General features: G+C 45.3%; 2 protein-coding genes across 2 annotated transcripts in view; both read left to right on the top strand.

The window, feature by feature from the left end:
• Window positions 1-27442, top strand: part of FGF18 (fibroblast growth factor 18) — a 208982-nt gene that overhangs the window by 93750 nt on the left and 87790 nt on the right. The window contains 1 exon segment of the mRNA XM_061622474.1: window positions 5613-5793. Coding sequence (XP_061478458.1) covers window positions 5613-5793 — 181 coding nt within the window.
• On the top strand, window positions 17213-19190 carry LOC133384578 (keratinocyte-associated protein 3-like). The gene is made up of 2 exons (XM_061626524.1): window positions 17213-17995; window positions 19047-19190. Exons 1-2 carry the CDS (start codon window positions 17213-17215, stop codon window positions 19188-19190), a joined length of 927 nt encoding a protein of 308 aa, XP_061482508.1.

Below are 27442 nucleotides of genomic sequence, written 5' to 3'. Positions count from 1 at the left end.
GAGGTGTTTTTTTTTTTTTTTTAGTAAGTTGTAGTATTTAAACTTCCAGACAAACGTTTATATTGTTTGCTTTTATCTTCATGGAGACTTTGCAGGGCAAAACTGCATATGCTCTTCAGTTGTAACTTTATTGTTTCCTCTGCTGGGGGGAGGAGCAGTTGGGGGGATCTTTTGGTAGAAAAACTACAAGAGGGAAAGCGTTAAGATGCCTCTCCACATGTTGATCTTCTGCTCTAGATTACAGCCCCTGTGGTTTTATTTTTGTAAATGGAGTGGCAGGGTAGGGTACTAGGAAAAAGGCAAATTCCATGCTAGCGATAATTAGGAAAGGTATTGAAAATAAAACAGCCGATATCATAATGCCGTTGTATAAATCTATGGTGCGGCCGCATTTGGAATACTGTGTACAGTTCTGGTCGCCTCATCTCAAAAAGGATATTCTAGAGTTGGAAAAGGTTCAGAGGAGGGCAACCAGAATGATCAAGGGGATGGAGCGACTCCCTTACGAGGAAAGGTTGCAGCATTTGGGGCTTTTTAGTTTAGAGAAAAGGCGGGTCAGACGAGACATGATAGAAGTGTATAAAATTATGCATGGCATTGAGAAAGTGGATAGAGAAAAGTTCTTCTCCCTCTCTCATAATACTAGAACTCATGGACATTCAAAGAAGCTGAATGTTGGAAGATTCAGGACAGACAAAAGGAAGTACTTCTTTACTCAGCGCATAGTTAAACTATGGAATTTGCTCCCACAAGATGCAGTAATGGCCACCAGCTTGGATGGCTTTAAAAGAAGATTAGACAAATTCATGGAGGACAGGGCTATCAATGGCTACTAGCTATGATGGCTGTGCTCTGCCACCCTAGTCAGAGGCAGCATGCTTCTGAAAACCAGTTGCTGGAAGCCTCAGGAGGGGAGAGTGTTCTTGCACTCGGGTCCTGCTTGCGGGCTTCCCCCAGGCACCTGGTTGGCCACTGTGAGAACAGGATGCTGGACTAGATGGGCCACTGGCCTGATCCAGCAGGCTCTTCTTATGTTCTTATGAATGGGGCTGGGATTTGTCTGGTTTGCTTTTTATTACAAACCTACCTAATATGCGCTTCCTGAACCAATATATGAATTGAAACACAGCTTTCTTTCAAAAATTTGCACCACACTAAATCTCATGGTGCAGTTCTCCAATCCACAAATGTATACAAAAAAGAATATTTTAGGGACAAGTGTGCAGAAAAATGTCTCTGTTACTGAAAATAATGGCCAAAATGCATTATATTAGGGGAAATTGTTTGAAAAAATGCATATAAGGAAATGTGCACATAAGAAATGTAGATTTTACATGAAAAAAAGTTTGCAAACTGATGCAAATGAGAAACTGAGAGAAAGCAAAACTGACGTATTCATCTATCTCTGGTAAACTACACATGGCTGTCACATGTAACAGGGTGTGGAAGAGGTAGTTTTTCATTTAATTTTTTTCTCTGTGTGAATAACTGAAATCCTTCCCAAACTGTTTTTCTGATGATTTCTTGTCTCCAAATGGTGCCTGCTAACACCTAAGTAGCTCGCATTCATTAGATAAGTGACTAGGAGGGACGAGGTGGAAACTGAACAGAGAGATGCTTCCACTGCCAGTCAGCAGGAGTTAGATGGCAGTCATCCCCTAAAAATGCACAGTGGATAGTGGGGCCAGTCTGAGGGGAGGGAAAGAGACGGAAGAGTAAGCTAAGAAACCCTAGCCTGGCCCAGGGTGCAAAAGGCACAATTCTTATTAAGGTGGTGAACAAAGTGTGTGCATAAGGGACAGTGTCTCTTCTTCAGGTGAACAGCAATGTGGGATGATAAATTTGCCAGTTTCTCTCTCCTTCAGTATCAGCATGAGATCATAGTGCACAGTCTCTATTCAGGCAGGCAGGTAGGCAGGCAGCATCAGCATGTGGTCACAATGGCGAGTCTCTCTTCTTCAGACAGGAAGTATAATCTTGGGGGGGGGACATTTATTAGTCTTACCTTCTATTCCACTGAAGCAGGTGGTATTATCTGTTTCTCTTTTACAAAAGCAGTCAGAAGCAGGTGCATGTTGGCACAATCTCTTTCTCGCTGAGGTTGGCTTATGCAGGAGCAGCAGGTGAGCTTTCGTTTTTCTCTTAGTGAGCTGCTCTCAGCAGTGAGTGGGTAGTGGCCACAGGATCTGTCTCACCAAAATGGGCAGCAGCATGCAGACAGAGGAGCAGCAGGCAAGGGAAAGGCAAGGAAGGGAAGAGAGCTGGCAGGAAGGCAACCCATCTGTTACAGGTCCTCTCTGCTTATAGTGAGTACCCCTAGGGAGACCTATAACCAGCCTAAAAGTTTGGGGGGGGGCACCAAAAAGTAGGAAGGGGGAGATTTTTTTTCTGTAAATTTTTTTTTTGTTAAAAAAATTAGGGGGCAGGAATTTTTTAGGGGGGGTGCCCCTTAGCCCCCCTGCCCATGGGTCTGCCCTGAGGCACCCTGGTACCCAGCGGGTTTCAGATAATGAAGATTTGCACTTGAATGTTTTAGGAAATTTGGGGGTAGAATAGGATGAGCGCTTGCAGGGTCCTGGCAGCGAAGGATTCCATTTGGACACACGCTGACAGAGGCTGAAGGTGAGCAGAAGAATATCAGGCACTGGCATGACCCCCCCCCCGGCCAGATACAGCAGAGCTTCAACGTTCAGAGTGTGTTCCAAGACCACAGGGGAATGAATTAAGAAAGAGACCAGATGGCAGTAGGTAGTGGGGGGGGGAGTGGGCAGAGGCAGGCATTGCTTCATACCCCAGATACAGGAGGGCTTGAACTTGTAGTATGTTCCCCAGGGGGGCAGATGAGAGGGGTGAGAGAGAATGAGAGAGTGACAGCACATATGGTAGTTGATGGGTACTATGAGAGGGGAGGAGAAAGGGAGACTGGCAGCCAACATTTCAGCGGAAGCGTTTGGGAGAAAAGAGAGACAGAGAGGCTGTGTGAGCAGCAGTAGAAATGCTCACCCTGGACTCGGTCGTGCACTACTCACCTCAAGTCACAGGGCCGCTCAGAGGACCTCAAACAATGGATATTTAGGAATACCAGCAGCTAGGCAAGGGACAGGATGAAGAACAGAAGGCAGAGGGATTTAAAGGGAAAAAGGACGGGGTAGCCAACATGGTGTCTTCCAGACGTTCTTGGGCAACAACTCTCATAGTCCTTGCCTCTGACTTAGGATAGAACTAAAGCGGGAGGAGCAAGACACAGAGGCAAATTGTAAAACTGAATGGTTCCGGAATGGGGTATGATTTGGGAAGCAAGAACAGGAGGGAAACACCTGCCAGGCACCCTACACACAGATTTAGCAGCAGACAAGAGCTCAAAGCAACAGTTCTCTGAAGTAATAGGTTTCATAGCGTGAAGCGCCTGAGTGTGTATTGACAAGCTGTGGCAATATCAAACCAACAAATCCTGTAGCAAGGTTTCTTTGGATGTTTCACAGTTTTCCCTGATGTATTTTCAGTGCCAGTTGGCAGGCAGAAATGTTCATCACCATGATTCTTGCTCTCCTTCTCCCCTCTGTTCTGGCTTAAATTGCAACATGCTTTTGCATACCAATCTCATGGTAGGCAGCTGTGAGGTAATATGAAAACTAAACTGCTGTTTGCTTTTTAAAGTCTTAGTTAATGCAATAATTGGATTGTAGGGGGGTACAATTAATTTGATGGAATCCTGGGGAGAATGACTTTTTGGTAGAGCTTGGAAGATTACTTTTAAAAAGTAATAAATTACAGTTACAGTTACATGGCCCCAAAAAGTAGTAATTACTGTTACAATTACAATTGCTCTGAAAGTAACTGATTACTTTACTTTTCCTCCAAAGTAATCACTACAATTACATTTCAGTTACTTTTAAAAAATCACCTACAAGGTACTGGCCTTGGCTGCTGCACATCTAAGTAGCCTAAAACAACATTAAAAATAAACAAACACATACAGAGGTAGTAGAATAATTCTTTTTATTCATAAGATACCAGTGGTGGTCTCTCCGCTGGTAAGGGTGGTGGGGAGGGAGGCAGAGGCCACTACTCAGATCTTTGCACGTCAAACCAAGTGCAACCCCCTCCCTCAGCCAGGAAGCATGATCTCTCTCACTTAACCACCTCCCAGATGCTGCCCTGCCACCAACTAAGGGACACTCACTCAAGCAAACATTTTCCCCTGAGATGCAAAAAAGTTAAAATACTGCAAATGCAGAACAGTAGCCAGATAGGGTGGTGGAGGCCACTTTGTGTGCCAAGTGCACACACACACACACGTTGTCATCTTTCACCTCCACAGTTCTTTATCTCCATTCTGCTGCTGCCTCCTTCTCCTTCTTTATCCATGTTCTTGACCTCCGGATCAGAGCTTGGAAAAGTTACTTTTTTAAACTACAACTCCCATCAGCCCCTACCAGCATGGCCACTGGATTGGGCTGGTAGGAGTTGTAGTTCAAAAAAGCAACTTTTCCAAGCTCTGCTCCGGATTCTTTTCCCCATCACTCTATTCTTCACCACCACTATCCGTTTTTTAAAATAATTGTTTTCTCCACTCCACCCTGTCTTACTCTCCACCTCCTCCCTCGTCGCCTCCTGCCCATCCACAGAGCATAAGGAAAGAGCGATGCTGCACAGAAGCCCAGTTTGAGGCACATGATTTTCATGCACAAATCAGAGGAGCAGAAGATTTCCCCTGCTCCCCCCCAAGTAATGCCCAAAAGTAATTCTGGAAACGTTACAATTACTCCGCAAAAGTAGTAAAATTACTCCTAGTTCTATTACAATCAAAATGTAAAGGAATTACCCACTCGTTACTCAAAAAAGCAACGAATTACAAGTAATTCGGTACTTGTAACTAGTTACTTCCAAGCTCTGCTTTTTGGAAGGGGAAATTATTTGAGGAGGAACCTTGGCAGGCATGTAGTGAGGGTAAATTTGTTGAAGGGAACTGACTGGGGGATATTATGTTTGAGGCTAAGTTCCAATCTTTGCCTTTTCCTTAGTTTGTGATTTTGGGCATATCACTTGTCTCTGTGTAGTGCAACATTCTCTGTACAAGAGCAGGGCCAGGTAAATTCCTCTCAGAAGCTGACAAACAATGGATACGGACAAAAGCCCCCCCCCATTGTTTGTCTTCAGAATCCGGTAGAGGTATACTACCTCTAAACATGGAGGTTCCATTTAGTTACTGGCTTCTGGATGGCTTCTGTGGGTGGAGCAGATAGGAACTCTGGGTGGCTAAAGCCAAAGAAAGGTTGGGTAGGTGAATGACTTGTAACACCCCACAGTTTGGAGGTATCACTTGCCCCTGATTATTTTTAAAAGTACATTGGAGATTTTCTTGTAATGAGCAGAACAGGAAGAAATAGGAGAAGGAAGGGGAAAGGGTCAAAGGAAGAGAGGAGGTGCATATTAGGATATAATAGTAATGACAAATGTCTTTTGGCTCATAACAATATTTTACATACAAATTTTGACATGCTTCTGAGTGTTAGTAAGCCAAAATGCACGTAGTACTAATTTGCATCTGTGGATCAAAAACATTGCTTTAGTTTACGGTTTCCTTTCCTCCTTTTTTTTTAAAAAAATAGATGTTTGTCGCTGAAGAAAATGTGGATTTTCGGATACACGTGGAAAATCAAACACGAGCCCGAGACGATGTAAGCAGGAAGCAGCTCAGACTCTATCAGCTGTACAGTAGAACAAGTGGGAAACATATCCAAGTGCTAGGTAGACGGATCAGTGCCAAAGGAGAAGATGGAGACAAATATGGTAAGAGGATTTCCTATTATTTGCTGTATCAACTTCCAATATATACATAGGGGTTGGAGGTGAGGGTAGGGTGTTTCATTGCCTTCAGTGTCCTAATGTGGAATAGATTAGGCCTAGCCAATGAATATGGTTTTGTGACTAATATCAAACATTTGTGTGGGCAGTTAGTTGTTAGAGGTGAGGCAAACAGGAAATGGCATGGGGAAAAAATGATTGAAGATGAGGAATAGATGGTTTTGCCCTGTTGGACCAGTTAATTTCTCTATTAATTACTCCAGCTTGTGTCAGTAGTTGCTACTTCAGACTACTGTGTTGTGTATTCGGAGAAGACCCATTGAAATAAATGGGCATGACTAACTTAAGTCCATTGATTTCACTAGGTGTACTCCGAGTTGGATATAACCCACTGAATATATCTCTATTATTTTATTTGTTTATTTACTTATTATGTTCATGTCCTGACTTCCCTCTGAGGACCTCAACCTCTGCGGACCCTCCTCCTCCTCTACTACTTATGGTCTTTCTGCGGAATATTGGATGTGGGGCCCATGGAGGCTATTTTCATCTGTAGTGGGAATGTTTCCGTATAAAACCTTTCTGAGCGGAGGTTTTTGAAGAAAGATCTAAAATTATCCATGCTGCCATTCAGATGTTACCCCAGTGGCCCTCCTTTCAATTTTTCATGATTGTAACTGATATTTTAGTTAAAGATCTTGCCGTGTATCTTTCATTTGCTGCTCCCTTTTTTACTCAAACATGGAAAACTTTGGATAATTTCCCTTTGCGGTATAAGAATACATGGAACATTACCGTTTTGGAAAAAAGTACACATTCTTTACGATCAATTCAAGACAGCCAAACTGGATGCATTTCATGCTTTATCGTGGGGCTTTTATTTTTTATACCTCTGAACATAAAATGCAGCAGCACCCGTCATCAGGCTTTTGAGAAATCTGGGACTCATAATTTGCTTTTGGACTGTTTGTCATGTCACTTTATGTCACCATCTATCCCTGTTTTTATTTATGTATATATATTCTTACGCTCACAACAACCCTTTGAGGTAGGTTAGATTAGAGAGGGATGATGAATGGCCCAAGATTGCTAGTGAGCTTCAAGGCTGAGTGGGGATTGTATGGTGCATAGTGGGTGGATGGGTGAGACTTGAGTCACCCTGTGGGAAGAAAATTAGATGTTGGACCATGCTGGAATGTACTTCCTTACCTTCATCATGAGTAGCTGCTGCCACTCAGTGTAAATGTGGAGCTAGTGAGGAGCCCAGAACTTACAACTATATTATCTGGGAGGACAAAGCACTTTGAAAAAATTGTCCACAGGTACTGCTGGGGCAGGATCCAATCTGTGTCCCTTCTACTTCCCCATGCAAAATCTGTAACACAGATGAACAGTCGTATGGCACACTTGGGGGGTTGCAGGGGGAAGCAATCTTTGAGAGATCAGAATACGCACTCAACCTTAGTTGCCAGCTTAAAGACTTGATTAAGATAAAAAGGTCCAGGGAAGTGGGAGAAAATCAGGTAGGCTATACAAAATGAACAAAAAAATTTACTCTCTAGATAACCTATCTTTACTCATTCCTAAAGAGAGGCTTGGTAACTCACATGGGGGTCCACTGATGACCCTTTTTGTTGTGGCCATTTCATTGTAGGAAAATGGATAACAAAAATCATAGAGAGGACAACCCAGTTTGATTCCCATAGACTCTTGGTGGGGGAGGGAGATTGATAGGTGAAGAGGAATCCTCCAGTTAGGTTTTGACCCCTACTGACTTCATAGGAGATCAGCAATTCACACATTTTCAATCTAGGGCAGTTGAATTAAAAGGTGATAACTGAGGGAATATTTCTCACCCCTTCCTGTTAGACAGAACATTTGTATTATGACAAATACACGGTGTGACAGGTCTGCCATTGGGAAATGGGAATCATTGGTATGTTGACAGATACAGCAATACACCAAAGGACAGGAATGGCCTACTCCATCCATCATCACACCCTGACCATAGTCCAATAGGCTAACCTGTACACCATATAGCAGCTATCTAGCTATGAAACCAGACAGGCTTTTTTCATGTCTTGGTTGAATGATTAATAACTGGATATGTGTGATTGACTTTTGTGTCGTCTGATCCCCATTAACAGTTTCTGTGCCTTTGGATTACACCTTTCCTAATGTGATTGTCATGTTAATTAAAACTAAATGCACATTAGGAGTGCATGGGATCATTGCAGCTTTTCCTTCTTTAAATTTGTATTTAGCCTCAAAAGACCTTTCATTCAAAAGTGGCTAACAAATCTAAATAAAAAGAACAGCAACGATACAATCCCTAAAATGTTACATATCGCAACCCACTAAAAATTAACAAGAGTAATAAAAGGAAAGATGCTAAAATGTTTTGCCCTCTGAATGCCTGTGAGAAAAAGAAAATATTTTTAAAAATTATTTCATCTGTTTATTGAGAAATGTCAATAAATATAAACACATCAGTAGCAGCAATCAGAGGGAAGCAATTACAGTATCGCATTCAATCGGAGTAGTGCAAATCAGTATATACAATGCATAATTCCACCACTATGTAGCATCCAAACATCTCTAGTATTCTAATACTGATACTTTAGTATTCTGATAAACTAGAAGGTTGACCAAAGTAAACAAATCCCAACTTTTTTTTAACCATTTTGATTTTCCTGGTGCAGAGATTTCCTCTGTGTACACTAACCTTGCCATGAGCAGAATGTGTACAAGAGGGTCATGTAATGTTGCTGGAGAGACTGAGGATTTGCAGAAAACCATCATCTCCCCCAACTGTTGTGGTAAATAATTTCAGTGGTGTTATGGAATAAGAAAGCCTTGCAGTCCAACCCTAAGCGTCTTTATTCAGAATTAAGCTCTAGAGAGGTGAATGGAGGGTCCCTATACTAAGTGAGGTTTTTCCTTAGGCAGCCAGGTGCCAGGCCATTTTGGGCTTTACAGGTAGCACTTTGTTCTTAGCAAGAAAATGGGAGGTTGCAGAGTTGTTTTAACACTAGTATGATATTCTCCCATCTGCTCAATTCTGTTATGAAACTGGCAGCCACATTTTGAACCACCTGAAGGTTCCAAACAGTCTTCAAAGGTGGCCCCATATACAGCGTGTTACAGTAGTCTATCTTGGCTGTTACACAGACCATGTCATCTCTCTCTCAAAGTGGCCAAAGCTGGCAAAATAGGTTAATCTGGCAAAAGGGTGCTACCAGCTATGGCTGCTATCTATATGTCGAAGAAGAGCTTTACTGGTCCACAGGGCTGGTTCCAAGGGGTGGCCAGGTGGGGCACTGGCCCAAGGCCCCCTGAGGCTACAGGAGCCCCTGGGGGGCCCCCTCTGCTCCCCTTCTGTGATTCACGGCAGGATCGCTGCTGCGGATCACAGGGTGAGAGCTTCGGGGCTCCGCCATTCCCTTCCTTAACTTACCTTGTTCTGCGGTTGCGCACGCAGCGGTGCCCTTAAGAAAGATGACGGCTGAGGTTTTCCTAAGGGGCTGAAGCCTCTGCCGCCATCTTGGCTGATGGCATGCCTGCGTGCTGTGCGCTCGCATCCCTGCCATGAACAAAGATGGCGGCAGAGGCTTCAGCCCCTTAGGAAAATCTCACCCGCCATCTTTCTTAAGGGCACCGCTGCGTACGCAACCGCAGATCAAGGTAAGTTAAGGAAGGGAATGGCAGAGCCTCGAAGCTCTCGCTGTGTGTGAGTCTCAGAAGGGGAGCGCTGGGGCCTGGGGCAGGCTTTTGCCCAAGGGCCCCGGCATGCCTAGGGCCAGCCCTGCTGGTCCAGCAGCAGGACACTCAAAAGCCTCCTTTAGTATTACTTACACTTGGTATCAAGTGGAGCCAGACTGACTAGCCCTGCCAAGGGAACATTGTGCACTCTGGCTTGCCCCATCCTCTGGTGTTTGTGTGTACAGTGAATGCATCTGTGGCAGGGAAGCCTTTGCATCTACAGCTGTATACATGTAGTGACTCCCACCTCACCCTGTCCAGGTGCGGCTTGTTTTAGCCATCTGTAAAGCATGGATTGTTAAATGAAGCTTTCAAGCTAAAAGACTCACAAGTCAGAATTATGTCCTCCTCTCCCCAGCAATCTGGAAACAGTCTTCAAACGCAAAAAAAGCACTTTCATAGAAGTGGATGCGAATGAAATGCTGGAAGGCTGGACAAACGAAATGTGGTTAAAAACCGAGAAGGATCCAGAAGTAGTGGGTGAGGTGAAGTGATAAGGGTTTCAAGATGGGAGTGGGAGTGGCACAGACTGGAGAGCTGGTGAGGTGTAGCTGAAGGCAGCCGGAACCGAGAGCTTTGCTGATGGTGGGCAGAGATGTTGCTGGGGAGGATAACAAAAGCTTCATTGCCATGTAGCTTTTATTGATTATCAGATAAATGCCTGGCAAATTTGCTGGGCTGAGGAAGCAGAGTTCCAACTTTTACTCATCAAAAAGGCCAAGTTCTACCATTCCCCCAACCTTTCAGATAATTTCCCCTTTATCACACCTCCTGGGATCCAGCTCTATATTCCATGGATGCCATGCCCCCTCTCTGGTCACACTCAGACATCTGTCCAGACCCAGGACAGCCAGCCAGAGAGGAAGAATGTCCCACCTTACTTCCCTCTTGCTGGGCTTTGAAAAGTTTCAACTAGTGGAAGTCTACAACTTGGCAGAATTGGAGAATTAATATTTCATATTTATGATGGTTTTTTCCAGACTATAAAGGTACCCTGACACCAAACTCTCCATGAGATGGTTCCTATGGTCACAAATTAGCTTTAGTTTCAAATCTGGAGTTGAGGTGAAACTGTTTCCTCCTCCTGTTCTGATTGTATTAGGAGAGTCATCAACATTCCAGTAGGCCTATTGATCCCTACAGTTGTGGAGTTTTGAAAAATTCACAGGGTGACAACTATCATGCTACTTCTAAGCATACAGCGTTTACTCTGAAACATACAAAATGTTTCTCATTGCTCAAACACAGAGCAGACACATAGAAATCATTATTGCTTTAGATTTGGTTCCCTGTTTCTCAAACAGAAAATATTACCAAAAATAGATTAAAATGAATATGTGTAATGATCATTTTGATATATTGCTTCTAAAAGGAATAGGATCCATTTAATCAGATATTAATCAGACTGTCTACTTTCCAGATATTTCACAGTGACGGGATACTTAAGGTCTCTGAAGTGCTCTTAGATCATTGAGAAACATGGGAAAGAATATGTCTGGACAGGTTTCTTAAAAAGTGACCGTTCATTAATTAGATTTCAATCTTTTAATTCTTTGAGATGTTGTTTTTCACATTCAGAATAACAATGTGAAATGGTTTACTAATTCTTTCTCATGCGCTGACTTTTAAAAAGAAAAAAAAGGTGGGAGGAGAGGAAAAAAGATACCCATTGCATTATATCTCACACTGATGGTACAGATAGGAGAGAGGGCAGTATATATCTTGAAACCCTAGATTTTCATTGCACAAAAGAGCGAAGACATTCTATACTGTTTGTTCCCTCTTTGTGTGTGGTTCACTTGCAGTACCAGGGCTTTATTTGTATTTCACAGATTGTATTACAAAAGTATCAGACTTCAGCATTTAGGTAAAAGGTAACTTTAAAGTTTCTATGTGCTGGATAGCATTGTATTGTGCATAGTTCAGCTTCATACCTGAATGTTCTGCTCAAAACATTGTGAAAGCAACAAATTATACAGAGGTTACATAGCTGTAATAATGTATAGGACACCATGAGATAGAATAAATTGGGTTTTGGATAATAGGGCTGGATAGATCAGAGCTCAGTGGCAAAGCATATGCTTTTTATGTGGAAGGGCCCAAGTTCAATTATTGGCATATCCAGGTAGAGTTGGAGAAGGCTTCTGTTTGAAAGCTTGGTGAGCTGCTACCAATTGGTGTAGGCAATAGTAAGCTAGATGACCAATGGTTTGCCTTAGGGTAATGCAATGTCCTGTGTTCCATTTCATCATTAGAACTTGCACATGTAGTCATGTGGTTGTTGGGTTCATACTACAAAGCAATAGTATTCAGGACAAAAGCATTTCAGAGGTGGGTCTCAGGGATGTAATGGGGGTGGGCCCTAGTGAGTTATAGGGGTGGACCCTAGTGATGTTATTAAGCATGATACATTAAGCATCAACCACAGTTGCTTGGAGCATATCACTCAAACAAAGAAAAATCTCTGACTGGAAAGTAAGATAGAAATCTTAGTTAAATCAGGGTGTTTCCAGATCCAGCTGAAGTGATGGGATCATTCCTTCTCACCTGCTTAGAGAGCCTGGGTAAGGAACATTAAATCTAGTCTACTTGCTTCTGGCAAGAAGGGTTTAAGTGCCCTCAGGCCAGGCCAGTCACCAGAAGGCCATTGTAGAAAGAAAGGAGCCTAGTGTTGTGGAGATGTTTGATGGGAGCACACAGGACTAAAGATGGATGCCCTGAAGGATCTAATTCTAGACACACTAACGGACTAAGCACCATAAAACTCAACAGGACTTACTTCTGAGTAGATTTTGTTAGGATTGTGCTGTTGGTAAGGCTTGACTAGGGATCCTCTGCAACAATATACATAAGCACACTTCCCAGTATGTGAATTATTTTTTACCGCTATTGGGCAAGAAACAAACTGTCATGTAAATAACAAGGTGCATCATCAGTGGGTTTAAGGGAGTTGAGCTGACCACATGGAACTACTGTTGTTGCTTCTATGGATGAAAGGGAGTAAGGTCAGAGGTAAATGAAATGCAAATAGAAAAAGAAAAAGATAGTGATGATTTTCTAAATGCAATACCATACCAACCACAACAAGATTCCTGTGAGTAAGACAGAAAACTCAGCATCCCACAACCAGTCAGGGTTCCTAACCAAAACTAAAATTCCTGGCACGCAGTCAGCCAAGGTTATAGAAATCACCATGCTATAACTAAAATTGTTTATTGTGTATGCCCACCTAGATCCTGCTATGATCTGTTGTAGTGCAATCCTATGCATGTTTACTCAGAAGCAAATCCCAATCCTGTACAGAGAAAGTACTCTTTATGCTGCTGAAAGCTATATATTTACTGAATTCCTGATGTGAGACAAGCAGGAAAAGGAAACTGTTCTCAGAACTTGAAATGGGGTTTAGGTATTGCTTGGGGGTCAACAAATCTTGTCAATCACAACCCTGAACTCATTTATTGGCTAAAAACCTGAAAGCTCGGGGATTAGAGCAGCCAGTACTAACAGAAGTTGGGGGGGCTGACATTTTGGTTTAGGTCTTTTGAACCATACCACCTAGAAACTTAATTTTTTTAAAAAAATGAAAGCCAAGGGTCCATAGATTAAGGTGACTCACCCGGAGACCCAGAGAGGACCCCCAAAAACCAGAGTCTCCGGGTGAAAACTGGAGACCTGGCAACCCTAAATGCATGGTTAATTAGTAAGATCAGAAGTGGCTCACTGGGTGGGGTGGAGTCACTATGATAGCTTCCCTGAAGGTAGGCTGCTGTTGGGAAGGGAGAGGGGGCAAGGTGGTAGGGAGGTCAGTGCGGTGCAAACACACTAGCAGGAGCACCAGATTGGCTCCACTAGTGCATTTGCATTGCGCTAACCTCCCAGATGCCTTATCTCTCCTCCTTTGCCTCCCAGTAAGCAACAGTGACCCACCTATTGGGAAGCTAGCACAGCAGCTCCACTCCACCTGGTGAACCCCTTTGGAGGAAAACTGAAATTCAGTTCAGTGGCTGATGAGCTGTGAGGGTTTCCCCCCCCCCTCAGAATGGATGGTTGCCAGTTCTCATCTTATTCTGTGTCTTGTTTTCAACAGAGCGCAAACGTCTTTGGTTCAACTTCTTGGAGGACTGGTCTATTAATTGCTATTAGGCATTGATGCCAGAATGAAAATACCCATGTTTCAGTAGCGGCATTCCACTGAGTGCCAGGTGCCAAAGAAGAGGGTGGTGGTGATTATGTCCATTGTGCTTTATTTGTATGCTTTCCTGGGACATCTAGTTGGGACCAGAGCTTGGAAAAGTTACTTTTTTGAACTACAGCTCCTATCAGCCCAATCCAGTGGCCATGCTGGCTGCGGCTGATGGGAGTTGTAGTTTAAAAAAGTAACTTTTCTAAGCTCTGGTTGGGATAAATAGTTGTCTTCAGGATCTGAGAGTTAGAGGTACATCATGAGTTACCCAGCCCTGCTATTTGCTATGAACCACAATATTACAATGTATTTATTTATATTCTGGCTTTCTGACAGAGTATTGTATAAAGCAGCTGATGATAAAAAGAAAATTAATCAAAATACAACCTAAACCTTTTTTTAAAAAAAACACCATACAAATCATACACAAAAGAAAGTGTCAGCTGTTTGCATCAGAAGTTTCTTGAAAACTTTCCAAGGACAGTGACTGAACATACTTCCTCAGCCTTGCTTGCAGTGTTCTGCTAGCCAAATTGAATTTTTATTTGCCTTTTATGCCACAGCATAACCTCTAAATACTTGTATATAATTCCACATACTTAGCCATTTATCTGCCATTCTATATTTGTGGATTGGATACTATTTTCTCGTGTGCAGCAGTTTGTTTTTCCTTGTTGTGGTTGATTTTGTTGCTGTTTGCCCAGCACATTGGTTTATTGATCACCACTTTGAACTTTTAGCTTATTCTCTAAAGCATTTGCAGTCCCTCCAAGTTTTATCTCATCTAAACATTTAAGTATACTGTCAACATTTTCTGCACCAATAAGTATATTGCCATCAGTAAAGACATTGGATGGAGGTTTATATATGTGAAATTATTTAGTGGAGGAGTTGCCTGTAATACTCAAGGGCTTCCCTTGATTTGGCAGACTAGTGGTTTCTCATTCTGTGTGTAAGAGGCAAAAATACTCCCAAGTTGAGAACTGAGGGCATTTCCACAGGCCCGCCCTTAACATGTGCAGGGCCCGTGGCAAAAGCATAGTTGGGGCCCCCCACATTCTCTCTCTCTATATATATATATTTAGAGACAGAGAGAGCAAGAGAGAGAGATATTTTATTTACGAATATATGTAATTATAATATTTACAATTATTTATAATCAAATTCACGCCTCTGTTGTCTTGGCACTATTTTTTTTCTCAACGTGAACAGTACTAGATACACTATTTTCATGCTACACTACATGAATCGTTTCTTACTAACATAAATGACACCACACAGAACACGGTCACTCTCAACTGTGGAGGATCGCACATTACATCCTCCGACGGACCGGCTGTCGTGAAATACTCTCTCAGCTACAGGACATCTTCTGATTATGTAGTTCCAACACATGGTTTGACTCAGCCTACATGGCAACGCTGTCCATCAGGCGCAGACCTTGATGACCCCCACGTATCAAGATAATGTTCCCAGGTCGGTCGCAAACCTCTATCTAAAAAGTGATGATCAACAGGCAGCAGAGTACTCGTCTGTCGGGCGGTGCGTATTTTGCGAAATCGCCGATTCTAATAAATGGCAGAGACTTGCTGCTCCTGTCCATGAGTGCAGAGCTTGGAAAAGTTACTTTTTAAAACTACAACTCCCATCAGCCCCAGCCAGCATGGCCACTGGATTGGGCTGATGGGGGTTGTAGTTCAAAAAAGTAACTTTTCCAAGCTCTGAATGAGTGTTATGTACTTGGTTCACTCGGTAAGCCGCCAAGTGCTCCCCGCACTGGTCGCCGGTTTCTGCGAATCGTATTGCTTTTACTCCGTCAGAAACTTTTGAACTTAAATTATTTTGTTTGTACGAAAACATGATGTGCACTTTTCCGTATTCTTCATCCTGTGGTGCAACTGTGCGGGGGAGAGGGGAGAGGAGGCAAGCGTCCGTGGGAGATGGACTGAGTGCGAGTTATGACATACAAATTCACATCTTTTCCTCTACCACTATCGTTTTTTGCTTGTATCTCAACTTCTGCACGTGCTATCTAAAATCTCTACATAGCAAACTCGATCATAAATGTTATTTTCAACAGTTTTTGCCTGCACATCTTAAAACATAAAATCGGAACTAAAAGATATGCAGCCAATTTTTGGCTTCTCTCTCTCTCTATTATTATTATTATTATTATTATTATTATTATTATTATTAATAATAATAATAATAATAATAATAATAATAATAATATTTATTAGTCGCTTTTCCCCCCAAAATGGAACTCAAAGCAACTTACAAAAAAAGAAAAAAAAAAGAAATTGTGCTCAAAGTAGCTTACAACAAAAGCAAACAATTGCAAAAACAATTTCATAATAAAATACAACAGCAGTAGTAAAACAATAACAAATGTCACAGCAAACACAAAAACATTTTCAATACTATAAGTATAACATTTCATTCTTTAGCAGGCCACATTACACCTCTTGGCAATTAAGACAGTTAGACCATCTAGCTCAGTATTGTCCACAACATCTGGCAGCAGCTCTCCTGGGCTTCAGACAGAGGCCATTCTCAGTCCTACCTTTGGGCTCCACGCCATTGGAACTGAAATGCATCCTTTTCTGGCATTTGGTGCAGCTCATCAGGAACCTGGTCACAGCTTCTCTTGGAAGAAAGGCATAGGTCTCAGCAATCACCCGGTAGGTCTTCTTCTGCCCAGCATGTTTGGGTGCTTTGCCTGGCTCCACCGAACTCTCCACATGCATTGAGTAGATGATGTCAAAGAAATCTTCCACCACAGCGACGTGCTTGAGAGCGATGCCCTCGGGCTCTGACAGGCCATCTGCCCCCATTCCCGTTTTCACCGGCACATAGACCACCACTTGGCCCATCTTCGCCGCCGCAGCCGGTGACTCCCAAGTGCCATTGTCCAGGCAGAAGCCCTTGGTGTGCACCCAGAACTGGAACTTGCCTTTCTCCCCACTGCTGCCGTCGCCGTCACCAGCGGCTCCTGCCCTGCAGCACCTCGGCAATGCGCTGGTACTTGCTCCAGGTCACCGTCTTGGTCTTGGCCAAGTTGCCATAGGTGCTCAGGCACCAGTCCCAGAACTGCTGGCCCAGCTCGCTATCCCCGGGGTGGTACCGCTCGCTGACCGCAGCAGGAGCGGCAGCGGCTTCGGCATGGTGGGCGGGTGGGCAGGCGAGCGAGCCCCTGTCCTGGGTGGAGAGAAAGAGAGCGAGCGAGCGCTGTGCCCTGCCTGGCGTGGCGAAGGCGAGCAGGCAGGGAGGGAGGAGCCGGCTGGTGAGCAGATCGTCAAGCACGGGAGCTACCAAAGCGCGGGGCCGGGGGCAACTGCTCCGCTTCCCGGTGCCTAAGGGTGGCTCTGCATTTCCAGACTGTTGCTATTTATCAGTGGGATTCAAATCACACACCGGCAAATTCAGGCCCCGAACAGCAACTCCAAGCTCCGAGAGGTCATGGGGCGAGCAAGGGCAGCCACCACGGGGGAGGGGGGATTCCCAAGTGTCTTCAGTCCCAGCCCTCCTTTGCACCTCAGTCTAGTGCTGCCCTGGGGAGCCCCTCCTCCTCTTGGGGGCTTCGTGCCACGCCCCCAGGCTTTCCTTGCCTCCCACAGTGCGGCAGTCCTCACTAGCCTCTCTCCCTCCCTCCTTGTAGAGGCGGGCTGCAGAGCCCAGCGGCTAGCTCGCAGCGGCATCTCGCTGGTGGTCCTGGGCCACTTGACCTTGGTGGTGGGGGCCATCATCCACGGCTCCCTCCTGCGCCATGTGGCCCGGCCCGCACACACCATCACCTCAGAGTATGCTGTGGCTAATGTCGTTGCAGTGGCTGCTGGGCTCTTGAGCATTGTTGCCGGCTTCCTGGCGATCCTGGTGTCCCGGAGCTTCTCCCACCATTGCCTGCCTTGGATCCTGGTTGTTATCTCCCTGGCAAATGTCCTGATCTCAGGAGCCTGCTGCGTGGGGCTGGCACTTGCCATCTCCCTCACTGTTGTCAACAGTGGCCATCATCACTTTACCGGTTGCAACAGTTCTGCCCTTCCAGCTGATGCCCGCACTGTGATAACAAACGAGTGCGCTTTTGACACTACCCACATCTATGACACAGCACTGGTCCTCTGGCTTCCTTCCTTGTTGATGGCAGCAGTGGAAGCTGGTTTGTCTGCCTGGTGTTGCACAGCCTCCCTCTCTCTCTGTGGAACTGGGCCCTCTTCAGTCTCCTACAAAGTGGCCCTGCTTCAGGCAGCTGCCCCACAGGAGGTGGCTGCAGAGGAAGGCTCTGAAGGGGAGCCTCACCATCAGCCCCTGGTTGAAATGGACGAGGAAGAGTGCTGCCTTTGAGGGTGGAGGGAAGAGAGCTACCCACTTTTGCAGCTAGACTGTCCTTCGTGTTCTTGAACAGACAGATGGGCTTGTGTTCAAGGTGCAGAGCTGGCCAGGCAAGAATCTCCCCCAAATTATTTTTTTAAAGCGTTTTTAAATTTGTATATTTGTATATTTGTTTTTAATTGTTGTAAACCACCCAGAGAGCTTCGCCTATGGGGCAGTATACGAATGTAATAAACAACAACAACAACAACAACAACAACAATGGTGGATTGGGAGGTCTTGCACAGCAGGTCCAGTTCCCCAAAAGACTGGACTTCATGTGATGAATAAAGTGATGGGAAAATGCACTGGAAAGTGTGGGACAACACTTGCTTTGATGCAATGTCATCTCACCTCCCCACAAACAAATCACGACGAATGCTTATTAAATAGCCAATGTCATCTAATCTCCTTGCAAAGAAATTAGGATGAATGCTCAATAACAGGCTACCCGAAAGTGCCCAAAGCTCACTATTAAACAGAATTACATACTGTAGCTCCGGTCTGGCTGAACAAACTGCAATTCCAGTCTCCAACTGAGATAGATTTGTATGGTAAAAAAATGCAAGAATCCAGAATCAAAAGGGAACACCAGGTCAGAAATCAAGAGCATAAAAAAAATGGCCAACAGATGGAACAAATGTGTCTTCAAACCATGTTTAAAAGCCTGTGCTGAAAGAGCCTTCCATAGATCAACAGGAAGGGAATTCCGCAATTGGAAGATTACCACTGAGAAGGCCTTATCTCTTGTGCTTGCCAGTCTAATAGACTGTATTTGTGGGCACTCAAACAAAACTTCTCTAGTTGATCTTACTAAATGAGTAGCTGAAGGTGGTCTTTTAGATAAGCTGGTTCCAAACCAGTAGAAACTTGTGTGATGGGGCAGAGCTCTGGTATTATTTTCCTGACGCCAGTTTCACTACAGCTTGCCTGGATGGGGCAGATCGAGGGCGGCAGCGAGAATGAGACTGTGCAGGCACACCAGCAGGAGCGCCAGATTGACTCCACCCGTGTACCATGTAGTTCTGATCTCACGTTCACCCAGCCCAGTCCTGATAAGATGCAGTGATGTGAGCATTGGGAGTGTTCCATGGCACTACCCAGCTGCTCCTGAATCTTTTATCATTTATTAATATGAGATGTAATAGCGCCACATAGGCCATTACTTCCCCAAGCCATCTAAGTTTGTAAAGACTGATATCAGCACCTTGAATTTTGCAAGAGCACATTATGTAGCCACCTTGTGGAAGCTAAGTAGGACTGGGTCAACTCACTGCCCGGGATGGAGAGCACCTAGAAACCCCCCTGGATGCCATTTTGAGTTCCATCATGGAAAAAGGATGAGCTAAAAATGTAATAAAATAACTGTTGCATCATCATCGTCATCCCACATCCCCTACATACAATCCATTACATGCTCAAGGGACAAAGAGGATTAAATTGTGACTTTTCCCCCCTGTGATCAGAAGACAAGTGAATTATAAGAAGGTAATACAGAGCCTTAGCTAAGAAATGGCTAGCTAAACAGAAGCCTCCTCTTCTGCAAGTATCAATTAAAGCACGCCATCTTGAAATGGGTACTTCTTCCTAAGAGTTGGGCGTACGCAAACAGCCTGACTGCCGTGGATCAGTAAATACCCTCTATGAACTGCAGCTCTGATCTGTAATTTATTTAATGGAACCAGTCCTGTGGCATTTTTCTCTTTAAGAAATATTTCTGCTTGCACTAGTTCTCCCTTTGTAGTCTTGGCAGGGCAGTAAGACAAAATAACTCGTAAGAAGACCTCTCTCCGCCCCCACCCTGCTCCATTTTTTCCACAGCCATTTGTTTTCACAAACTTAGCCCAGGGGCAGAGATGACCTCAGCATAATGATGATCACTCACTGTGGCAGCATATGGGAACCTGCGATTGGGCTGAGGGATGGAAGCTTGCATTTGGGCCAGCTGCTTGCCTGCATTCTCTCTGTTGCCCAGCATTTGACTGCCCCCACACCAATCTCTTCCATCTGATTGGGGTGGGGTGTGTGTCTGGTAGGAACGTTTTTCTTAAAAAGATGTCAGGAATGACAGTGAAGCGTCAGGACATAGAAGCATAGGCTAAGAGGCTGTCTGGCTTCGTTGAACCACAAACAGCAAAGCTAGCTGGACCTCCCAGGATTCACTGGGTTAGGGGAAGGGCTCAATTACCATCACCTTGGATTCTGTTCTGAAAGGTTCAGCAATCATTTAAAATATGGCGTAATCGTCTTATTTGAAACATCTGTGCTTTTAAGATTTCATTCTTTATTTAATTTGCTGTGTTTCTGCTTTTGTGCATCAGATAGACTCAGGGGTAAAATGCATTTGTCTAGGGAACTTCTATTTTAAGCAAGAACTTTTTGGCACATAAACGCCTGGACTTCAGTATTTGTGACCCTACTAATGTATATCACATATACTGCATAAGAAATGTGCACCCCGTGAGAGCTGCTTCACACATAATGGGAGACAAACATGCTTATTTAAAGATGTATGCATATCACACCCAACCTTCTGCTGGCTCCCGGCATGTCTCTCTAAAAATGTGCTTGCATTCCTGCCATGTTACATTTTTTATCATAGGCATAGCACATCCACACTAAAAATGTAACGTGTTGAACAATCCAGGGACGTCACAGTAAATTGCCCACAATTGCTCCCACTGTGACATAAGAACAAAGGTGGCCCTAGACTAGCTCTAGGCAAATCGTGCAATCGGCACCCTCACCCCAGACTCCAAGGGCAGATCTAGGCCGAGCTTTTTGGTAAACTGGGAAACATTTTGCCCCTATATTCCGTTTAAATTTTTTAAGCATATTATACAGCCACAAGAGTGGCTGTATACTATAGTCAGAATGGATTTTGGCATTCTGCGATGTTAAATTGAAAATACTCCCCTTCCCATTTTGATGCTTCCCATAAGCTCATTTCAAAACAAAACCTTAGAAAACTTATAATCCTGAACTCAGAAACGCTTGCTTAATAACGCTGTAAATTTTCATGGCTATACACAAAACAGTCAGAGAGAATCGAGAGCTCAAAGTGTAAAAAGAGAGAGAGAAAAAGCAGACCCTTTTTGGACTTTTTTATCTCAGAGTTCTCCTAATTTGTTGAAATTAATTAAAAATCAGCCATGTTCACAGAGTACCTGTAATCCTATTACTGACCTTGCCCCATACTCTGATCTTCATCTTCTGCAGTCGAAAAGTTAAAAAAAAATCCCTGACTGATTTTTAATTAATTTAAGAAATTTAGCATTGAACTCTATGATAATGTCAGGCATGCTCAGTAAGAACCAGCTGTCAGTGTTCTAAAAGCCAGACTCACAGCTGCTGGGCTTGCCTAATCAGGGGCCACACCCACACCAGACCTTTATTTCACTTTAGACAGCCATGGCTTCCCCCAAAGAATCCTGGGAAGTGTAGTTTGTGAAGTGTGCTGAGAGGAGATTCCTATTCCCCTGACAGAGCTCCAGTGGCCAGAGTGGTTTAACAGTCAGCCATTCTGATTGAAACTTTATGAGTGGAACAGGGCATCTCCTAGCAACTGTCAGAACCCTTCACTAGCTACACTTCCTCTTTGGGAGAAGCCATGACTGTCTAAAGTGAAATAAAGGTCTGGTGTGGATGTGGCTAGTGACAGCTTTGGTTTAAATTTGGGTGGGAGGCTACATTATTATTTTATTATTATTACTCTTTATTTTTACCCCACCCTTTTTCCAAAACTGGAACTCAGAGCGGCTTACAAATAAAAACTACACATAGGTAAAAAACATAGAAAAATATACAATTAAAATAGAATTAAACTATTTGTAACATTAAAACCATGAAAGTGTATAAGATACTAAGACAATTTAAAACATTAAGAATAGGACCATAGAACAATACAACAGACCTTCTGAGGCCCTATCTTAAACATCTTCTAGTCCAAAAGCCTGTCGGAATAAAAAAGTATTTGCCGGAAGGATAGCAAGGAAGGGGCCATTCGTGCTGCCCTAGGAAGAGAGTTCCAGAACCTGGGGGCAGCTACCGAGAAGGCCCTATCTCGCGTCCCCACCAATCGTGCTTGCGAAGGTGTTGGGACTGAGAGAAGGGCCTCTCCTGAGGATCTCAACACCCGGGCAGGCTCATATGGGGAGATACGGTCTGACAAATAGCCTGGACCTAGGCCGTATAGAGCTTTATAGGTCAAAACCAGCACTTTGAATTGTGACCGGAAACAAACTGGCAGCCAGGGGTTGTATGGTCCCTGTAACCACCTCCAGTTAGCACTCTGGCTGCAGCTCTTTGTACCAGTTTAAGTTTCCGAGCAGTCTTCAAAGGCAGCCCCACGTAGAGCGCATTACAGTAATCTAAACGGGATGCAACTAAGGCATGCATCACTGTAGTCAAATCAGGCTTGTGCCTGCTGTAGAATAAAAAGGTGGGGGGAACGCTGAAAAACAATGATACTGTTCCCAGTGCTTTCTTTTAGGAAAGGGGCTTCCCCTCTGCCCAGTGCCCACCCATCCAATCTCCTCTCCTCCCCCTTCCTCCCTACCCCTCCCGCAGGTCAATTTCACCTATCCCAAGCATGATTGCACAGGAGTAAATCCTGCTGAACTCAAAAACAAATCTGCCCTCCCCTCCTCCTCGCTCCTTCCCTTCCTCTTCCTTCACCCTTCCCTTCCCTTCCCCATCACCTTCCAATCCCCTCACCTCCCCCATGGTCAGTGTTACGTATCTTAAGTATGATTGCATGGGTGTAAATCCCACTGAACTCAATAAGCATGCAAATGATCAAACCTGCAGTCCCCCCTCCTCCCTTCCATCACCTCTCTTTTGCCCCCTCCCCCTTCCTTCACCCCTCCCCTTCCAATCCCCTCCTTCCCCCTCCCCTTCCAATCCCCTCCTTCCTCCCTCCTTCTTCCACTCCCATAATAATAATAATAAAATTTTATTTTTAGGCCGCCTATCTGGCCGAATGAACGGCCACTCTAGGCGGCGTACATAATTAAAAATACAACATATAATACAGTTTTAACATATAAAACAATTATAATCCACCAACCTACATCTATACACTGTAAACTAAAATTATCTAGGAGACTTGTATGCCCGCTGAAACAACCAAGTTTTCAATCCTTGGCGGAAACCTACCAGGGAGGGGGCATGGCGAAGGTCGTATGGCAGAGAGTTCCAGAGGGTGGGGGCCACAACTGAGAATGCCCTCTCTCTGGTCCGCACCAGCCTAGCTGTCTTAACTGGTGGGACCGAGAGAAGGTCTTGTGAGGCAGATCTCGTCAGGCGGCATATTTGGTGATGCTGGAGGCGCTCCTTTAGATAAACTGGACCGACACCGTATAGGGCTTTAAAGGTTAACACCAACACCTTGAATTGGGCTCGGTACACAACTGGTAGCCAGTGCAGATCTTCCAGCACTGGGGTGATATGATCCCGGCGGCGGCTGTTTTTAATCAACCGTGCCGCCGCATTCTGTACCAGTTGTAATTTCCGGACCATCTTCAAGGGTAGCCCCACGTAGAGCGCATTACAGTAGTCTAAGCGAGAGGAGACCAGGGCATGCACCATCCGTGGGAGCAGATGGACCGGAAGGTAGGGTCACAGCCTCTGTATCAGACGTAATTGATACCAAGCTGCCCGGCTCACCACTGATACCTGAGCCTCCATGGACAGCTGGGAGTCAAGAATGACCCCGAGGCTGCGAACCTGGTCCTTCAGGGGCAATCTAACCCCGTTCAGCATCAGGTCAATATCTCCTATCCTTCTCTTATCTCCCACAAGCAGTACCTCGGTCTTGTTAGGGTTCAGTTTCAGCCTGTTTCCTCCCATCCATTCACTTACAGACTCCAGGCACTTGGAAATAGTCTCCACAGCCAACTCCGGTGAGAACTTAAATGAGAGATAGAGCTGAGTGTCATCCGCATATTGGTGACACTGCAACCCAAATCTCCTGATGATAGCTCCCAGCGGCTTTACATAGATGTTAAACAGCATGGGAGAGAGGATAGAACCCTGTGGCACACCACAATTGAGAGGCCAAGGGTCTGAAACCTCCTCTCCCAATGCCACCCTCTGGTGCCTGTCAGAGAGATAGGAACGGAACCACTGTAAAACAGTGCCCCCAATTCCCATTCCCTCCAGGCGATCCAGGAGGATACCGTGGTCAATGGTATCAAAAGCCGCTGAGAGATCCAGGAGGACGAGGAAGGAGTTTTCTCCCCTATCCAACGCCCTCCTTAAATCATCCACCAGAGCGACCAAGGCTGTTTCAGTTCCATATCCAGTCCTGAAGCCCGATTGGAATGGATCTAAGTAATCTGTTTCCTCCAAGTGTGTCTGTAGCTGTTTGGCCACCACACGTTCGATCACCTTGCCCAAGAATGGTAAATTGGAGACTGGGCGAAAGTTGTTTAAATCTTGGGGATCCAAGGAGGGTTTTTTCAAGATGGGCTTTATTACCGCCTCCTTGAGGGCGGATGGCAATGCACCCTCTTCCAAGGAAGCATTTACCACCGCCATGATCCCTTCGCTCAGTCTCTCTTTGCAGCCCACAATGAGCCACGTGGGGCAAGGGTCAAACAAACAAGTGGTCGGTCTCACAGTAGAGAGCACCTTGTCCACTTCCTCAGAGGGAAGAGGCTGAAACCGATCCCACCAGACCAGATCGCAACTGATCGCCTCTGGCCCGCTTCCTGTGTCCATGGCGTGCGGAATTACGCTCTTCAGGTGATCGATTTTATCAGCAAAATGTTTTGCAAATGCGTCACAGGAGGCTTTAGAGTGCTCCATGGGTTCCTGGGCAGCTGGACCGACCAGGCTTCGGACCACTTGGAACAATCTCCTGGGACAACATTCTGTGGATGCAATAGAGGCAGCAAAGAAGCCCTTCTTTGCTGCCTTTGTTGCCACTTAGTAGGCTGCTATTGCTGCTCTAACCAGTGTCCGATCGTCCTCGGAGCGAGACTTCCGCCACCGGCGTTCTAGCCATCTCACCTCCTGCCTCAAACCCCGCAACAGTGGTGTATACCATGGTGCGGTCTGAGTTCTATTCAGGGGGAGAGGACGTTTCGGAGCCACCCGGTCTATTGCCCCGGTGAGCTCCCTATTCCACTCTGTCACCAAGGTTTCGACCGGGCGGCCTTCAGACAGCTCCAAATCTCCCAGCACATTCAGGAATCCAATTGGCTCCATCAGGTGTCTGGGGCGGACCATCCGAATCGGTCCCTGTCCCCTGCGGAGGGTGTGTGGCAATAAGAGGTCCATTTTCACTAGATAGTGATCTGACCATGACACAGGGTTCGAAGAAATAGCCCCCATTTTCAGAGCACTGCCACCCCCTCCAGAGACAAATACAAGGTCGAGAGCATGACCAGCTACATGGGTGGGCCCACAATTACTAAGGTGCAGTTCCCAGGAAGTCATGGTTTCCATGAAATCCCGAGGGGCTCCTATGATATCCGTCTCGGCATGCAGGTTAAAATCCCCCAGAACCAAAAGGTTGGGGGAAAGAACCCGCACAGCCGAGATGACCCCCAGCACCTCGGTCAGGAAGTCAGCTGTGCAGCGGGGTGGGCGGTACACAAGAAGAATCCCTAAACTGCCCTTAGGGCCCAACCTCCAGTACATGCAATCAACAAACTTGGTCTCGTGGAGAGGGGGTCTGGCAAAAATCAAGGACCCCCGATAGATAACTCCCCCTCCCCCTCTCCGCCTACCAATCCTCGGCTGCTGCGCGTACTGGAAACCGGCTGGACACATGGCCCCAAGCACAGGAGCTGAGACCTCGTCCAGCCATGTCTCCGTAATGCATATCAGGTCTGCGTTCTCATCCATGATCATGTCATGGATGAGAGATGTTTTCTGTACCACAGACCTGGCATTACACAACAGCAGTCGAAGATTGGTTGGAGCTGTACATCCCCCAGTTATCTTCGGGTCATGAGCAGGCCTGGAACAGGGGATGGATATTATGCATCTATCTCTTGTTCTCCGAAACTGGCCTGGCCTGCCCCTAGCACCTTTCCGGCATCTGCCACCTAGCCTCTGAATGTCGTGGCCTCCCACCCTCCCCACCGGAACTCTCTCTGCTATGCACATAGCCCCCTCCTGTCCAGGCCTCAACAAAATCACCCAGCCCTAACGGCCCACACAGAATTCTAAAACTGTTATTAACCCCTCCCCTCCCAACTCCATTCCACCAGGCGCTCCAGTCGAGCGCACCAGCGGCTCTCCTTCCCTCAACTTCCCTTCACACAAGCCCCAGAGGGCCGGCAGGCAATAGCAATCCGGCGGCAGATCAACCACTGCTGCTGGGAGGCGCAGGTCCAGGCCCGCCAAGCCAAAATGCCTTCACAAGATCACCCTCAATGGCCCAGGGCCACGCCCACACCTCAACTCATCCCACAGCACCCCCACTATCACTGGGCCCACTGTCCTGCACCCGGGCGGGGAGACAGGCCACACCCAAATGCCAGCCACCCCCCCACAGCACCTTCTAACTGCCACCGGTCTGGCACCTCCCACGGCCTCTCCGGCCCCAGTCATCATCCGCGTTTTCCCGCCGCTGACAGGCCGTTTCTCCGCGGCGCTCCTCCACTATGGTCAGTTTTACCTATCCTAAGTAAGATTGCATGGGAGTAAATCCTATTGAACTCAATAAGCTTGCAAATGATCAATCCATTCTCAGCAAACTTGTACAGGATCCCATTTCTTACCTCCCGGATTAAAAAGCAGAGAAATTCACTAATAGGCAAAAAACCTTGTACCTATAGCCCACAAATAATAGCTTACTGACAGCTGTTAGCAAATAATTCACTAATAGGCAAAAAAAAGCCTTGCAGTTTAAGAATGTACCTATAGCCCACAGATATTTCTATCAAACTTTAAAAAGCAGGGAAATTGGGCAGCTATAGTGAATGCATCAGAGGAGCAGGAGACCTGACCTCCTCTCTCAGTTATTGTACTGCCCTACAAATTTGTCAAAATGCAAGCACACTTTGGGTTTGTCTTTCACAGTCCAATCCACTTCCTGTCTAGCTTGGAAGAATTTGGTAACAGGTGCATATATATATATATATGCATGTACAAATGCGCACACACACATATTTTTATTGAACAAAATTTATATACTGCTTGATTATAAAAAGCCTCTAAGATATCTATAAAATATTTAAAATTATCAATAAAACAAAAGCAAGTAACTAAAAACATTTAAAAACAATTAAGACAGTAACTAAAAGGTTTAGAACATATCAACAGCTATCTATATATAGTGTTTTAATATGCTATTTGAGAGCCAGT

This window comes from Rhineura floridana, chromosome 4 (genome assembly GCF_030035675.1).
Source record: "Rhineura floridana isolate rRhiFlo1 chromosome 4, rRhiFlo1.hap2, whole genome shotgun sequence".
In the NCBI taxonomy this organism is placed as follows: domain Eukaryota; kingdom Metazoa; phylum Chordata; class Lepidosauria; order Squamata; family Rhineuridae; genus Rhineura; species Rhineura floridana.
Note: the sequence above shows the minus strand (reverse complement) of the source record. Positions and strands in the feature narration are given on the sequence as shown.

Bases quoted from the DNA above. Each gene is read 5' to 3' on its own strand.
- LOC133384578 (XM_061626524.1), top strand. From the start codon at position 17,213: ATGGGGCGAGCAAGGGCAGCCACCACGGGGGAGGGGGGATTCCCAAGT. The intron at 17,996-19,046 runs GCAGCTGCCCCA...GTTTCACTACAG, and splicing joins ACAAAGTGGCCCTGCTTCAG to CTTGCCTGGATGGGGCAGAT.